Below are 16,949 nucleotides of genomic sequence, written 5' to 3' on the forward strand. Positions count from 1 at the left end.
ACACGGTCTTCTATGACCGTTTTAAATTTACTGGTGCAGTATATGAAATATTTATACGTATTAACTGTACCTGTATATAACAGATAGATATCCACCTACCTCGAGAGATCAAGGTGAACCAGTTGACCAGGAAGTGGATAGATGCTCAGTGTTGTCAACTCTAAACAGACACCCAAAATAAGTTATTAAAACAGGCAATCTTAAATAGACATTCCATTCAAACTCAATGAGAATACAAGTTGAATATAAATATATCACTCATTGCTTACTGCATCATATCAGTCCATTGGAAAAGCTGTACAGTGGCTACCTTGTAGTAGGCCCTACACCAACGATCCTGCTTTATGATGTCTATCTCTTTGCGCAGATCCATATAACATCTTATAAATCTACTTGGCTCCCATACTGGACTCGAGCCCCCTATTTCCTCGTTTTTCTCTCGATAATCTCTAAATCCTGCAATGCTCCCTTCTCTTTCCTTCAGCCATGTCTCCTTTCACCATCCCCTTCTCCAGCGCTATGGCCCCCTTGATTCCTGCTGTCACTTGGCACTATTCCTCAACCAATTTTCACTTCTGGTGCCATCATACCCTTAGGAGTCCACAAAATACAGACTTTTAAAACACAAATGAAATGTGATTATTTTTGTTTGTTAAGCCATGTCAGTATGGGGTACTCAAAGTTCCAACAAATCTATAGATCATCTGGGTCACAAACACTAACCCAGAAGTCCTGCAATCATGAGTTCAGGCTTTATAAGAAAATGAGAATTAGTGGAAAGTGACCAAAAAGTTAACAATCGGTTGACTTACGGTTGGAGCCAGCATACAGCGTCCTTAAAGAGAACCCACTTAACGTGAGGGTGGTCAGATTGTTGCGTTCACAATGCAGATGTTCAATACTTGCAATTACACTTAAGTCAAGTTCAGTCAGAAGATTGTCTCGTAGATCCAGGTAAGTTACATGGTTAATAGCTTCTAGACTGTCCATCACTATTGACTTAATTGAATTCAACCTAATAAACACAAAGAAACAAATTTAGATGAGAGCCCAAAATAACAAATAGCACACAAAGGGGTTGGTAAAATTAGAGGCATGAAATTACAATTCTAGGCCTGTTGCAAACAACGAGACAACTAGGATTACGTAACAGAAATAAATATGATTAAGTTACAACCAACATGAACTTGATCAGGAGTTTGTACTTTATTTACAAGAATTTTTCAAGGACATGACAAAGTCAGTAGAAACAGTGAACATATGGTACTCTACTTTTAACAAGTGTCTGATCAAACATCTCAAGAACCTTGTAGAATTAAGAGAAGCAAAGTGGATCAAAAGCTGGCTAAACAAAAATCTGAAGGCATTTATAAATGAGCATTTTTCAGCTATGGGAAAAAGGACGAGTATTTCTCCACAAATTAGTGTTTAGTCTTGCATTTTCCTTTTGTTAATGATTTAGTTAAGGAGGAATGCCAACAATGTCTTTAATTGATAAGCTTTAATTAATCTTTTCTAATTTTTATTTTTAAACAGTTGGTGGATGCCAGATCTGAAGCCAACAAGATGCAGCTGAAAAGTGTTAAGATTATTGCAAACTCCTGATAAACTCTTGCTGTGCTGCTATGTGTCGTTCAGATATTTTCCAAAACGACTAACCACCAAGTAGAATGTGGGCAGGAAGAACAAAAACTAGTTAAGAGAAAATAATTGCATTTATATATAGTGCCTTGTGACACCCGCAGGACATTCCAAACTGCTTCACCACCAATGAATTATTTTGAAATGTAGTCACTGTAGGCAGGTGATTTGTATACAGCAAAGGTCTCACAAACAGCAAATGAGATGAATGACCAGTTAGTCTGTTTTTGGTTGAGGAAACATATCGACCAGGACACCAGGAGAAATGCCTCCTTTTTGAATAGTGCCACGGGATCTTTTAAGTTCACCTGAACCACTGGAACAGCCAGAGGGCCTCCAATAGGAATTGAAGTCTTTTGCTCATCAGCTTGGGTCAGTTGGTAGAACTCGGTAGAAGCTTGTAGGTTCAACCACCCCCCCTCCAAGACTTTAACCTCAGTTTACTGTTTCATTCAAAAACAGCATCATAGACAATGGAGCACTCAAATCCTGCTGAGCCAAACTGACAAGCAAAGAGTTACAGTTCCTGTGCAAAAGTGCAAATCTCAGGATTTACAATGACAAATACACTTTTAAAGAAAAACATATTTACCATGTGAATAAATGCTCTTACCACTCTTATTAGATTTTCACTAATCCTGTTCAATACCTACAATAGATGCATTTAGAAGCAATCAAGTGAAAAATAAAGGGATGGCAGAAATAAATGTATTCAAATTATGGCTTGAAGGAGTTAAGTCTGAAGGTTCTAACGACAGAAACAGAAAGGTCAACTTCACAAGTTGCTTTAAAGCATTCAGAAATGTCCACATCAATGTTGTGCAAAAATCTAACAGGGATTATATGTCAAGGCACCCATAGGGTTTCAGATTTTGCAAACATTAAGCACAAAGATGAGTATGTGGTGATTAACCTGAGTGATTATTCAGACATTGCAGAATTCCTACATTGAAAAATGCTATAGCACTGAAGTAGGCACATATGGGTATGGTCTGCTTACCCTGAAAGGCAGCAATTTCGAACATCTGGACCTTTAGGGTGTTAAAGGCACTGTATGCATGCAAGTTGGTAGTGATGGTGATGATGAGAGGGATTCCCATCAACGACTACGACTGTGTTCTTGCCCGATGCCACATTTATAGAAAACATCTATCGAGGGTTTTCCCTGAGCAAGAAAGCAAACCCTCAGTGTACAAGTCACCTGGATAAAAAATCGTCTAGAGAACCGAGTTTTCAAGATCAACAGAACTCTGCTCATCTTATGGCTGTTCTTTGTCCAAGATGCAAAGTACAATTGGTGAAGTATAGGGGGCAGCTATCTGTTGTGGAAGCTTGTACAATTATTCTATTCGATTTCTTAACAGAATTTCTCCTTCCTCTTCTCTCTGAAGTAAACATTTTATTGCAGGATAGTGTGATGACTGTTTAAATCTAAAACATTCTGGCAGTGTTCAGAGAATGCAAAATGGAACAAACCAAATATCTCAGCCGGACATCTAGGTCACAGCTCAGTTATTTTGAGTTTGTAACTAGTTGCTTTTGGAATGATATAGGACCACCCACCCACCAGCAGCGCAATGTCCTAAAATGTCTCTGCACATCAAAACAGCATGCAATTTCCAAAATGTAAAATTCCTCTGGAAGCAAAAATCTTTGAAGGTGGCAGGGCAGGTTAGCAAAGCAGTTAATAAAGCTTATGGGATCCTGGGCTTTATAAATATAGGCAGACAGTACAAAAGCAGAAAGTTATGCTGAACATATATAAAACATTAGTTCGGCCCCTACTGGAGTGTCCAATTCTGGGCACCACACTTTAGGAAGAACGCAAAGGCTTTGGAGACAGTACAGAAGGGATTTATTAGAATGGTTCCAGGGATGAGGGATTACAGTTACGTGGATAGACTGGAGAAGTTGCAAATATTCTCCTTAAAGAGAAGAGAATACTTGCATTTATACAGTACCTTTCACGATTACTGGACGTCTCAAAGCTCTTTACAGCCAATGAAGTACCTTTTAAAGTGTAGTCACTATTGTAATGTGGGAAATGCGGCAGCCAATGTGCGCACACCAAGCTCCCACAAACAATAATGTGATAGTAACCAAATAATCTGTTTTTGTTATGTTGATTGTGGGATAAATATTGGCCCAGGACACTGCTCTTCTTCAAAATAGTGCCGTGGGATCTTTTACGTCCACCTGAGGGGGCAGACAGGGCCTCGGTTTAACATTTCATCCAAAAGACGGAATCTCTTACAGTGCAGCGTCAGCCTAGCTTTGTGTGCTCAAGTCCCAGAAGTAGAAGGCTAAGAGAAGATTTGACAGAGGTTTTTAAAATCATGAAGGGTTTAGATGGCTGAAAATTCGATAACAAGAGGGCACAAATTTAAAGTGATTGACAAAGGAACCAGAGGCAACAGAACGAAAAACGTTTTTATGCATAGAGTAGTTCGGATTTGGAATATTATTGTCTGAATAAGGTAGTGGATACAAATTCAATAGTAATCTTCAAAAGGCAACTGGATAATTGTTTGAAGAACAAAAAGTTGCAGGGATATGGGGAAAGAGCAGGGGAGTGGGACTAACTGGATTTCTCTTCGAAAGTGCTGATACAAACTCGATGGGCCAGATGGCCTCCTTCTGTGCTGTATTATTCTATGATTCTAGCATCGTTTATGTCTAGCACTTATTTTCAATAAGTTCCCTTTGTGAAAAACAAGAACTATATGGTAACACATTCATTGTTACACATTTTTTAAATTAAGCCCTACTTATAGACACTAATGATTTAATATTAATACAAATTAGAGAAAAATCAAACAGGCTACATAATGGAACCATTAAAAGTAAAAAGAAAAAGCTTTCAGAAAAACAAACTCTTTCTGGACAAATTTGGAATTCACTTGAGCTTCAAAAGTCAAAGAAAAGAGCACTTTCATTGTTGCACAGAAAATAGACACTAAAAAACAAGCTTCATCGAGAGATACTAAATGCAAAGGCACACACATAAATTATGAGGAAAAAAAAATATGGGCTGCAAAAGGATTCAAAGTAATTGATCTATTTACCAGGATTCTTTTATAGCTTTGAGCTATTGGGAGGTTTCAATTACTTAGATGCCAATTTGGTTAAAACTACAAACCAGAGGATATAGAGAAGTCCAAAATTAAAGTTTGAGCAAAACAACAACATAAATGCATAAAGAAAGGGGAGCACAATTGATAACATTCTGGAGGAAAGGAAACAACAGAATTTAAATTAACTTAAGAAAAACCGGGAATAAGGTGTTGGGAAGATCACCTAAGAAGGAAGATTGGGGGAAAAAAGAGCAAATATTCAATAATACAACAACTTGAATTGAAATAGTGCCTTTAACAATGAAAAAAGCCCCAGAGAGAGGGAAGGGTAGGGGCAGAATACTTATTTGCATTAGCTATTTGAGAGAGACATTTTTTTTTAACATTAAGAAAATAAAAATGATTTAAAATGGCATACATCCTGATTTTGGGTGGTATTACCTTTGATTGCACCATTTCCACTTAAAAAATATTCTGCGGTATGTTCATCTCATAAGTTGCTCTTTCAAGACAACACTGTTATTTGCTGAGGGACATGCTTCCATCTTTTGGTTACTTGTGGTATCGCAATGAATTATTTACTTTCCAGAAAATGGGGTCAATCATTTGCTTGCCTATTGTAGTTAACCGTCATTATGCTATGGAACATTCAACAACAGATTGCATTTATATAGAGCTTCTACCAGAGTAAAAAGTCCCAAGGCATTTCACAGGAGCATTAACAAAATTTGACATTAAGCCACATATGGATAGATTAGGGCAGGTGAACAAAAGCTTGGTTGGAGTGGTAGGTTTTAAGAAGTTATTAAAGGAGGAAAGAGGCAGAGATGTTCAGGGAGGGAATTCCATAGCTTAGGACCAAGGCAGCTGAAGGCATGGGCAACAAGGAGCGATTATCAGAGATGCGCAAGAGGCCAGAATTGGAGGAGCACATAAATCTCGAAGGCGAGGACCAATTCAAAATAGCAAAATAAAATATTTGCATTTATATAGCTGCATCAATTCAATACATCTCAAAGTGCTACACAAAAAAAAAATTACTCTTACGGGCAGTGATTACCACTACCATTATGTAGGTAAATGAGGCCGCTATTCTCTGGTAAAAACATCCGCAATTACAATGAGATGAATGACCAACTGTAACGACGACTTGCATTTATATAGTGCCTTTACGTAGCAAAACATTCCAAGGCACTTCACAGAAGCGTGGTCAGACAAAAATTGATGGCGAACAAAAGAAGATATTCGGAGGGGTGACTAAAAGCATCATCAAAGAGATGCACTTTAAGGAAAAGAGGGAGGTGGAAAGGCAGAGAAGGTTAGGGAGGGAACACCAGAGCATAGGGCTAGATAGCTGAATGCACGCAGACCCAATGGTGGGGTGAAAGGAGTGGGGATATACACAGGAGGCCTGATTGGGAGGAATGCAGAGTTCTCGGAAGTTAGTAGAGATGGAAAAAGTTACAGAAATCGGGAGGGATGAGACAATGATGGGATTTTAAACATGAGGATGAGAATTTTAAATTTGAGGAGTTGGGAAACCAGGAACCAATATAGGTGATCGAGCATATGAGCAATGGCTCAGTGGGACTTGGTGCAGGATAGGATATGGGCAGATGTTTGGATGAGCTGAAGTTTATGGAGGCTAGAGGATGGGAGGTTAGCCAGGAAATCAGTGGAATAGTAGAATATGGAGGTAACAACAGCATGGTTGAGGGTTTCAGCAGATGTGCTGAGATGGGGTTAGAGATGGGCGATGTTACAGGGTGCAGTAGTCAGACTTTGTGATAGAGAGGATATGGTTTCATTAGCTTAGTTCAGGGTCAAATAGGATGCCAAAGTTGAGAACAGTTTGGTTCACAACCTCAGGGGGGCAGATGGAATTGGTGGCAAGGGTATGGAGATTGTGACGGGGGATGGGCGGAAGACAATAGCTTTGGTCTTCCCAATGTTTAGCTGGAGGAAATTGTGGTTCATTCAGCGCGCGATGGTGGAAAAGCTGTCTGACAAGTAAGAGGCAGTGGGAGGGTCACGAGAGGTGGTGGTGAGGTTGAGCTGGGTATCATCAGCGTACATGCGGAACCTCATCCCATGTCTGAGGATGCTGTCACCAAGGGACTCGTTCAGATGTGGACAAGGAGAGGGCTAATCAATGTGGGGCTTCAGAGATAATGTGGTGGCAGTTGGAGGGAAGTTATTGCTGGAGATAGTCTGGCTATGAGTGGATAGGAAAGTGTTGTACCAAGCGAGGAACAGAGTGGTTAGATGAAGGAAGAGAGTTGTATATCCAAGTTTTATAAAACACTGTTAGAAGACACGGCAAGTTGTGTAGATGAGAGCAGAGAGTTACAAAAGTACATAAATAGACTAAGTGCATCTATGGCAGATGGAGTTCAATGTGGGGAAGCGTGAGGTCATTTAGTTTTGGATCAGAGAAAGACAAATCGGAATTTTTTCTTAATGGTGAGAGACTAAGAGCTGTGGAAGAGCAAAGAGATTTAGGCATCCATGTACACAAATCACTAAAAACCAGGGAACAGGTACAAAAAAGTAATCAAAAAGGTTAATAAAATGTTGGCCTTTATCTTAAGAGGGTTGGAACTCAAAAGTGAGGAAGTGAGGAAGTGATGCTTCAGTTGTACAGAGTTTTGGTCAGACCCCATCTGGAATACTGAACTCAGTTTTGGGCACTGAACTGAGTACTTCGCAGATTCACCAGAATTATACCAAGGCTTAAGGGTAAAATTACGCATTTGCCATCATTAGCCCTTTTTAAATTTTGGTTCAGGGTATTTCAGCTTCTACCTTATCCCCTTGTGACAGTTCCAATCTTTATTTTGTCTCTAACATTTTTACAGTATTGATAAAAGCTGCTTTTCGTTTCCTGGTTTGCTGTCTGAGAATTCTTCAATGTGATTGGCTGCTTAGACAATTAGTTGATGTCACTGTAACTCTTCGCTGGGGATTCCTGTACACTGCGCTACGATCAATTGTATATCGAGAAAGGCAAACCCCGCCAAAGAGATCGCAAGATCCCAGTGGGCAGCTTTCTTTGAAGTCAGCGGCGAGCACTTTAGTTTTGCCGCTGATCGCAAATTATGTCCAATATCCTCTGGTGGGGAATCCAGAATAACGGGGGGGGCATAATCTTAAAATTAGACCGAAGCCAGTGCAAATCTGGAATTTTCTCCTCCAAAAGACTGTGGATGTTGGGACAAAATCTTCGCATGATTGCAGAACTCTGCTAAACTTTGCTATTAAGCACTAATAAAAACCCTGCATTGGCATCAGACTATGTCTGTCTCTCAACTTTTGCAAATATGAATCTCAGTTATAGTCGCCCCTTTTTAATGTCTATTATTCCGATTATGCCCTACCAACACTATTTAATATATTAAATATAGATAGATTTTTAACCAATAAGGGAATTAAGGGTTATGGGGAGCGGGCGGGTAAGTGGAGCTGAGTCTATGGCCAGATCAGCCATGATCTTGTTGAGTGGCGGAGAAGGCTCGAGGGGCTAGATGGCCTACTCTTGTTCCTAATTCTTATGTTATGTTCTAAAATGATAAGTTAATCCTAAATACAGCAGTATCATCCATCAAACTTAATTAATTTCAAGTCTTCCATACATAGAAACATAGAAAATAGGTGCAGGAGTAGGCCATTTAGCCCTTCGAGCCTGCACCGCCATTCAATATCATGGCTGATCATGCATTTCAGTACCCCATTCCTGTTTTCTCTCCATACCCCTTGATCCCTTTATACATGAGGACCACATCTAACTCCCTTTTGAATATATCTAACAACTGGCCCCAACATTTTCTGTGGTAGAGAATTCCACATGCCCACAACTCAGTGAAGAAATTTCTCCTCATCTCGGTTCTAAATGGCTTACCCCTTATCCTTGGACTGTGACCCCTGGTTCTGGACTTCCCCAACATCGGCAACATTGTTCCTGTATCTAACCTGTCCAATGCCATCAGAATTTTATATGAGATCCCCTAAATTCCATCGAATACAAGCCTAGCCGATCCAGTCTTTCTTCATATGTCAGTCCCGTCATCCCGGGAATCAGCCTGGTGAACCTTCGCTGCACTCCCTCAATAGCAAGAATGTCCTTCCTCAGATTAGGAGACCACAACTCTACACAATATTCAAGGTGTGGCCTTGCCAAGGCCCTATACAACTGCAGTAAGACCTCCCTGCTCCTATACTCGAATCCTCTCGCTATGAAGGCCAACATGCCATTTGCCGTCTTCACCGCCTGCTGCACCTGTATGCCAACTTTCAATGACTTATGTATCATGACATCCAGGTCTCATTGCACCTCCCCCTTTACCAATCTGTCACCATTCAGATAATAATCAGCCCTCCTGTTTTTACCACCAAAGTGGATAAACTCACATTTATCCACATTATACCTCATCTGCCATGTATTTGCCCACTCACCTAACCTGTCCAAGTCACCCTGCAGCCTCTTAGCATCCTCCTCACAGCTTACATTGCCACCCAGCTTAGTGTCATCTGCAAACTTGGAAATATTACATTCAATTCCTTCGTCTAAATTAATGTATATTGTAAATAGCTGGAGTCTCAACACTGAGCCTTGCGGTACCCCACTAGTCACTGCCTGCCATTCTGAAAAGGACCCATTTATTCCTACACACATAAGCCACATTTTCATCATATCAACAACCAGGAAAATTCACAAGCACACTAAGCAATACTTAACATGCCAGCAAATAATATGACCTACAATATCACATTTAATCAGCACAAATATTTCATCACCTCAAGAACTTCAGAACAGGTGTATCCTGGTCTCAGTAATTTAAGTCAAAATGTCTTTTTTAATTAAAAAAATAAACTACAATTTAATCATCAACAGACTAAATCATCATGAATTCAGTGAGGGACTATCAACAATCAGAGCTCCTTTTGTAATTTTCCTCATCCGTATTATGTTCTTTCTTGTCAATACTAACCTCAACATGAATATGAAATGTGGTGCCAGACAGGTTGATTTGCTATAAAATGTTTGCATACACAAGAAGCACAGCAACATCGTGCATATCTGAATTATAGAGACTTGTATCAAGTAAGTGGATTTAGAAAGCCATTGCTGTAGTATTTATCATTTCCTTACCTCAGATCCAGGTATTTAATATGAGTCATTTGACCCAGTGTTTCCAATGGCAATGTCTGTAAATGGTTTCCAGCCATGCTGAGCTTATCCATGGCTGTTAAAATCTCACACACCGCTGGGATCGCTTTGAAGTCATTGAAGGACAAGCCAAGATGGGTCAGCTGTTGCACATTTCCCAATTCTGAAGGCAAACTCTGAAGACAATTCCCATCCAGAATGAAAGTCTGAAGACTTGGAATGGAAATAAATAATAATAAATCTGTTCATAAATTCTGTGTATAAAATAATGACTTCATTTGTTTCTATATGCTGCATGCCCACTTCAAACAAAAAATGTTACACAACTTGTTTGGGCAAAAAGGGGGGAAATATCAGACGTATCAAGTTAATTTACAAACAGATTCTGTACCAGGATCCTTACAAAAATGGGCAGTTTGAAAACATGAACGGAGACATATAAACATATAGGTATCTTTTAATGCAACACAAACTAAAGGAAAACTAATAGAGGTCATTAAGATAATGAAAGGGTTTGCTAGGGTAGACGTAGAGAAAATGTTTCCACTTGTGAAGGTGCCCAGAACTCAGTGTCATAAATATAAGATAGTCACTAATAAATCCAATAGGGAATTCAGGAGAAACTTCTTTATCCAAAGGGTGGTAAGAATGTGGAACATGTTACCACAAGGAGTAGTTGAGGCAAATAGCATTGATGCATTTAAGGGGAAGCTAGATAAGCACATGAGGGAGAAAGGAATAGAAGGATATGTTGATGGGGTTAAGTGAAGAAGGGTGGGAGGAGGCTTGCGTGGAGCATAATCGCTGGCAGAGACAAGTTGGGCCGAATGGCCTGTTTCTTTGCTGTTGAATCTGTGTAAGTGAAATCCAAAAAAATTAAATGATTAAGTACCAATAACTAGCAATTATGGCATGTCTGCAGGACATTCTTAATCCATTAGGATTTGCACTATTATGGAGAAAATTGGAAAAAAATATAAAAACCACTAGATCCTGTTTAAATTAGAATATAATTTACCACAATGCTTTGCTTTAAGTTCTATGAAAATCAAGATACTGTAAAAAAGTGAAGAAAGTGAATTAAAATGATGTGAGAACAGGTGCATTGTGCAGCTAGATATGAATATGCATTATTGTGTTTTAAAATGGAATTTGTGCAAATACTTCATATACTTTGAAAATTTGGGAGGATATAAAAGAGAAGGAAATTAAAATGAATTGCATCCACTAGATGTTAAACCAAAATGAGAACTATTGTATAAAACAAATTTTCCCTACACTTTTGCTTGTATCTCATGTTATAATACTTACTTTTGCAAGTTCCCAATCTCTTCAGGGATATTATGTATCCTGTTGCAGGAGAGATTGACTTCAGTAAGAGTTGAGATTTCACACAAAGATGCTGGAAATTTTGTCAGTTTATTATTCGACAAGTTTAGGCTTTTCAGTTGAGTAAATCTGCATAAAAAAAAAGAAATTAAGTCAATAGAGTTAGTTGTACAGCAGTCCAGTTAACTAGTGACTGTATGAATTTGTTGAATTTCAATTAAATAGACTTATTCATGTCATCTTGTGCTTGCGCAAGATGACATGACATACTTCCTGCTGCGTAACACTTTTTCCTGCACCTGTCACTTTTTCTATCACAGTCCATCCACTCTAATCACACTTTGTTGATTGCTCAAAGTAGAATAGCAGTAAATCAGGAGAGAAATAGATAACATACGATTCAAAAATGAGGAAATTGGATGGAAAACTACTAGTGTGAAACTACTAAGGGCTTATGAATGAGATGTCAAGGGACATACAGGGTAGGATAAAGAATGAAAGAGAGGCTTATGACAGATACCGAGGGCTCAATACTGCAGAAACTCTAGAGGAGTATAGAAAGTGCAGGGGTGCAATTAAATAGGAAATTATGAAAGCAAAGAGAGAGCATGAAAACATTTTGGCAAGTAAAATCAAGGAAAACCCAAAAGATGTTTTATAAATACATTAAGAGCAAGAGGAAAGCTAAAGAAAGTGGGGCCTATTAGAGACCATAAAAATAATCTGTGGGTGGAGGCGGAAGATGTAGGTGTGGTTCTTAATGAATACTTTGCGCCTGTTTTCACAAAAGAGAGGGGCGATGCACACATTGCTATCAGGGAGGAGGAGTGTGAAATAATAGATGAAATAAACAGAGAGAGAGGAAGTATTAGGGGGGTTCAGCAAGCTTTGAAAGTGAATAAATCCTCAGGCCCGGATGAAATATATCCCAGGCTGTTAAGAGAAGCAAAAGAGCAAGTAGCAGAGGCTCTGACCATCATTTTCCAATCCTCTCTAGCTGCAGGTGTGGTGCCGGAGGACTGCTAATATGGTACCTTTGTTTAAAAAGGGAGAAAGGGATAGACCGAGTAATTACAGGCCAGTCAGCCTAATCTCGGTGGTGGGCAAATTATTGTAAAAATTCTGCGGGACAGGATAAATCTTAATTTAGAAAGACACGGATTAATCAAGGAAAGTCAGCATGGCTCGTTAAAGGAAGGTTGTGTCTGATTAACCTTGATTGAATATTTTGGAGGAGGTAACAAGGAGGGTCGACAAGGGTAGTGCATTTGATGTAGTGTATATGGATTTTAAGCAATACTTTTGATAAGGTCCTATATGGCAGACTGGTCACGAAAGTAAAAGCCCATAGAATCCAGGGCAAAGTGTCAAGTTGATGCAAAATTGGCTCAGAGGCAGGAAGTAAAGAGTAATGGTTGATGTGTTTTTGTGATTGGAAGGATGTTTCCAGTGGGGTTCTGCAGGGCTCAGTACGAGGTCGCTTGTTTTTTGTGGTATATATCAATGATTTAGACTTGAATGTAGGGGTATGATTAAGAAGTTTGCAGATGATACTAAAATTGGTTGTGTGCTTGACAAAGAAGAAGAAAGCTGTAGACTGCAGGAAGATAGCAATGAACTGGTCAGGTGGGCAAATGGAATTCAATCCGGAAAAATGTGAGGTAATGCATTTCGGGAGGGCTAACAAGGCAAGGGAATACACATTAAATGGTAGGACACTAAGAAGTGTACAGGAACAAAGAGAACCTTGCAGTGTATGTAAGTATGCAAAATTAAAGCACATAGGATACGGGGGTAATATACTGGCATGGATTGAAAATTGGTTAACTGACAAGAAACAGAGTAGGAATAAACGGGTCTTTTTTGGGGTGGCAGGCAGTGACTAGTGGGGTACCACAGGGATCAGTGCTCGGGTCCCAGCTATTCACTATATAATATATATACAGATATATAAAAAAATGATTTGGATGAGGGAACCAAATGTAATATTTCCAAGTTTGCTGACGACACAAAACTAGGTGGGATTGTGAGTTGTGAGGAGGATGCAAAGATGCTGCAAGGCGATTTAGATACGTTGAATGAGTGGGCAAACACATGGCAGATGCAGTATAATGGGGATAAATGTGATATCCACTTTGGTAAAAAAAACATAAAGACAAAGTATTATTTAAATGGTGATGGCTTGGGAAGTGTCGATGTACAGAGGAACCTGGGTGTCCTTGTACACCAGTCATTGAAAGCAAACATGCAGGTGCAGCAAGCAGTTAGGAAGGCAAATGATTTGTTGATCTTCATTGCAAGAGGATTTGAGTACAGGAGCAAGGATGTCTCACTAGAGTTATACAGGGCTTTGGTGAGACCACAACTGGAGTATTATGTGCAGTTTTGGTCTCCTTACCCAAGAAAGGATATACTTGCCATAGAGGGAGTGCAGCTAAGGTTCACCAGACTGATTCCTCGGATGGCAGGACTGTCATATGAGGAGAGATTGGGTCGACTAGGCCTATAAATTCACTAGAGTTTAGAAGAATGAGATGGGATCTCATTGAAACATATAAAATTCTGACGGGGTTGGACAGACTGGATGCGGGGAGAATGTTCCCCCTGGCTGGGAAGTCGAGAACAAGAGGTCTCACTGCCCTTTCAAAGGTATCACAGAAATTGCATTCAAGAGTTCTTATGTAAGGTTTATATACAAGTTTAAAAATTGAGATCAAAGTAGTTTAAGAAAATAATCAGAATCACACAATGGTATTGCTACCTACACAGCAACTCATTCCCTGATATATTGCAAAAAACAAAATATACTACCCAAGTTACCCAAGACACAGAGCTTAAGTCGTGCAGAAAAATATGTTTTTAAAATATCAGACCAGCTTCTTCGTGACCACCTTTTCCACTGCCAGCAAACAAAATAAGGGAAAACGTTTAGGGTGGTAATTTGCCAGCTCAGATCCTTTTTCAAGACCAAGCATGCAGCAACTCACTACAATGTTCACAGAGAGAAATACAACAGTTGGCAATAGTCCACTTTCATGCCAACCATGTGGCAAAAAATGGTGCTATCAGTAATAATTCTTGATATTCCAAGATATTCAACCCCAGTTTATTTAGTAATAATTAGGTAGAATTTCCTCTTGCAGTTTAATTGGGTGGGAAGTTATGCCCCATTTTATGCCCAGTTGTATCCAGATTTTGTTGATATCATTTTATGCCAAAATTTCTTGTGCACCCAAATACGTCAGTGTAAAAACCAGTGTGATTTAAACAACGATGAAATGCCTTCTGCTTCCATGATATAAGGGATGGCTCCAGCGTTGTCCCGATTTTGTCAAGTCACTCTACAGTGCAATGTCAAATTAATCACTCCCAAACCAACAGCATGGAGCCGAACTTAGTCAGTATAAAATATCAGTTTCAAATGCACCCTGAAGTAATGCTTTTACGCCAATCTGCCATCTTCCTTCTTGTACAGAAAACCACAGACGATGGGGATTAAAAGTTTTGAAAAATATGCTTGAGACTTGTAAATTCAGCTACTCTAAACAAAACCAGCGAGACAGAAAAGTTATTTATGTCTACAGGTGTTCAACACTTGGCACATTGCAACAGCAGCAGTGATCAGTATGCATTCAGAATGAGCATGCTTGGGTCCAGGCAAGGTGCAAAGGTAAAACATGCTTTTATTTAATAAATTTGGGAGTTAGTGGGACATGTTAAAACAAGATCGTTTTTGTAAGTTTACAATACTCAAATATAAAAATCATATTGTTCAAAAAAAATTAATAGCTTCATCTCACTGACTTCTATGTAGCTGCCTTGGGAGCATTTGCAATGTGTTAAATATCTCCAGAACAAGACAAGGAGCACCCTAGCCCATATAAAATGAGACCGTGTGAATTACAGCACTAGGATTGCGCTTTCCAATCTCTGAAGAGAGCGTACATTAAAAAGGAAGCCTGCGTGCTTAAAATTTCTTGAATACAAATTTACCAGTTCTGAACCTGCGTAAATGCAAGATATGAGCATTTGTAAGTTATTTTGGATGAAGGTGGGGCTATGTTAATGTGCGGCAGAGGGTCTGGATGAAGACTTCAAAGATCTGGCGCAAAGATTAATGAATTTTGGGTGCAATGCAATAGGTGCAAGTCATTTACACCTGAATTTCCTTGATCTTTTGTGCTGGAAATCGGCATTGCCTCGCAATTACACCCGTTTTTGAGCACAAATTGACAGGAAATTCAGGGCCAATATGCCATTAACCATTTCAATTACAAAGCCAGTCTACAGCTGTGTGTAGAATGAACCTCTGCACTAGACAGAGACTGCAACCATCGGTCAAAGAACCTTCTCCTCAATTTGGGAATTTCAACAGGTGAACAGCAGTCGACAGGACCCTATGGTAACCATTAGAAACAACTTTTCACAATGTCTTTTTTTTCCCCAAGGTTCTCTTATGCTATATTTAAAAAATGCAGCTAAGTTGCATTCCAGTAACTATGCACAAGAGAATTGCTTCTCAAAACAAATGCTCTGGCTATTAAACATAGTCACACTGTCAAACTACCTGTGTGAGGCAAGCTTCAGTTATTTTCAGGAAAGCATCTTCTAAAAAAAAATGCTAAAGCTATAAACTGATAAAGCAACTGAAAAAAAAAATCTACTTCATAAAATATACCCACTTAACAGGCATGCATGTAGATCCTGGTATAAATTTTAAATAGCAAAATGCTCAAATTAAGAAATTTAAGTCTAGCAATTTGTGCGTGCGAAATGTCAGTGAAAAGTGAAAAGTCAAAAGATACAGAGGTAGAAATTGCCCCCTGCCCGAAACGGAGTGCAACCGTTTCGATGGTTTCTACCGCAGCTGCAGTTCAGGTTGCCTCTTGAGCAACATTCAGCTCTTTGTTTTTTTTGTTGTTTGGATCTGGAAGTCGGTCTTAATCGGGGCGGTGACAACACTTAAGGGGCGGCAACGCAGCGGTGGCAGCAACTGAGGGGCGGAAGTTGGCTGCGGAGCGGAGTGACCGCCACTATGACGTCATCACGGCGCCATGGCAGTTGGCTGACAAAAAAAAAACATGGCGGCAGTAGGTCATCCCCTTTAAGGGGGGGGGGGGAAGAGAGAGAGATCGGGACACCACCGGAAAAACTCAGGAGGGCAGTTGGGCTAGCACTGGCATTCCATGAAAAGTCGGCGGCCACTCCACTCCGCAGCGTGGCCGCTGATTTGCGGTGGTAAACGCCTTAAGGAAAGGGGCAATTATGGCCCCATAATTTCTGCAATTGACCTTGAAAATGCAGCATGGAACTGGATGCAATTCAAATAAAGTTCAAGGTTAAATATGCAATATAAGCACAAAATACAACTTGAAAATCTGTCTCAGACCTATGGAGCTTTTAAAAATATATATTATTCCCCCTCCAGATGCATTGTTTCCATTAACATATTTACATTTTTGTATTAAATCTGCTCAGCCTATGCAGATTAGAACCACCTTCAATCATAAATAATCTAACAGATACAGATTGCAATGTCTGCAAGCTTGTAATGTTTGTAGCGCCACACTGTGGATGTGGACGTATTGTGTACTGCAAGTGCATAGTTAATCATTAAACAGAACTAAGCAGTTCCGGAGACTTCCGAGAGAGCTGCCTCCATGTTAGGAGCTGTGTGTGCTTGTGCTCTGTGAATATATCACAGTTGGCGACTGAGATGGGATTTTTCGGATGATTTA

At 39.6% G+C, this 16,949-nt stretch overlaps 1 protein-coding gene across 1 annotated transcript in view; it reads right to left on the reverse strand.

The window, feature by feature from the left end:
* Positions 1–16,949, reverse strand: part of phlpp2 (PH domain and leucine rich repeat protein phosphatase 2) — a 214,526-nt gene that overhangs the window by 47,772 nt on the left and 149,805 nt on the right. The window contains exons 7-10 of the mRNA XM_070896972.1: positions 11,194–11,340; positions 9,865–10,095; positions 813–1,015; positions 100–160 (exon numbers count right to left, since the gene is read on the reverse strand). Coding sequence (XP_070753073.1) covers positions 100–160; positions 813–1,015; positions 9,865–10,095; positions 11,194–11,340 — 642 coding nt within the window. The remainder of the gene's footprint in view (positions 1–99; positions 161–812; positions 1,016–9,864; positions 10,096–11,193; positions 11,341–16,949) is intronic.

Source organism: Pristiophorus japonicus, chromosome 13, assembly GCF_044704955.1.
Source record: "Pristiophorus japonicus isolate sPriJap1 chromosome 13, sPriJap1.hap1, whole genome shotgun sequence".
In the NCBI taxonomy this organism is placed as follows: domain Eukaryota; kingdom Metazoa; phylum Chordata; class Chondrichthyes; family Pristiophoridae; genus Pristiophorus; species Pristiophorus japonicus.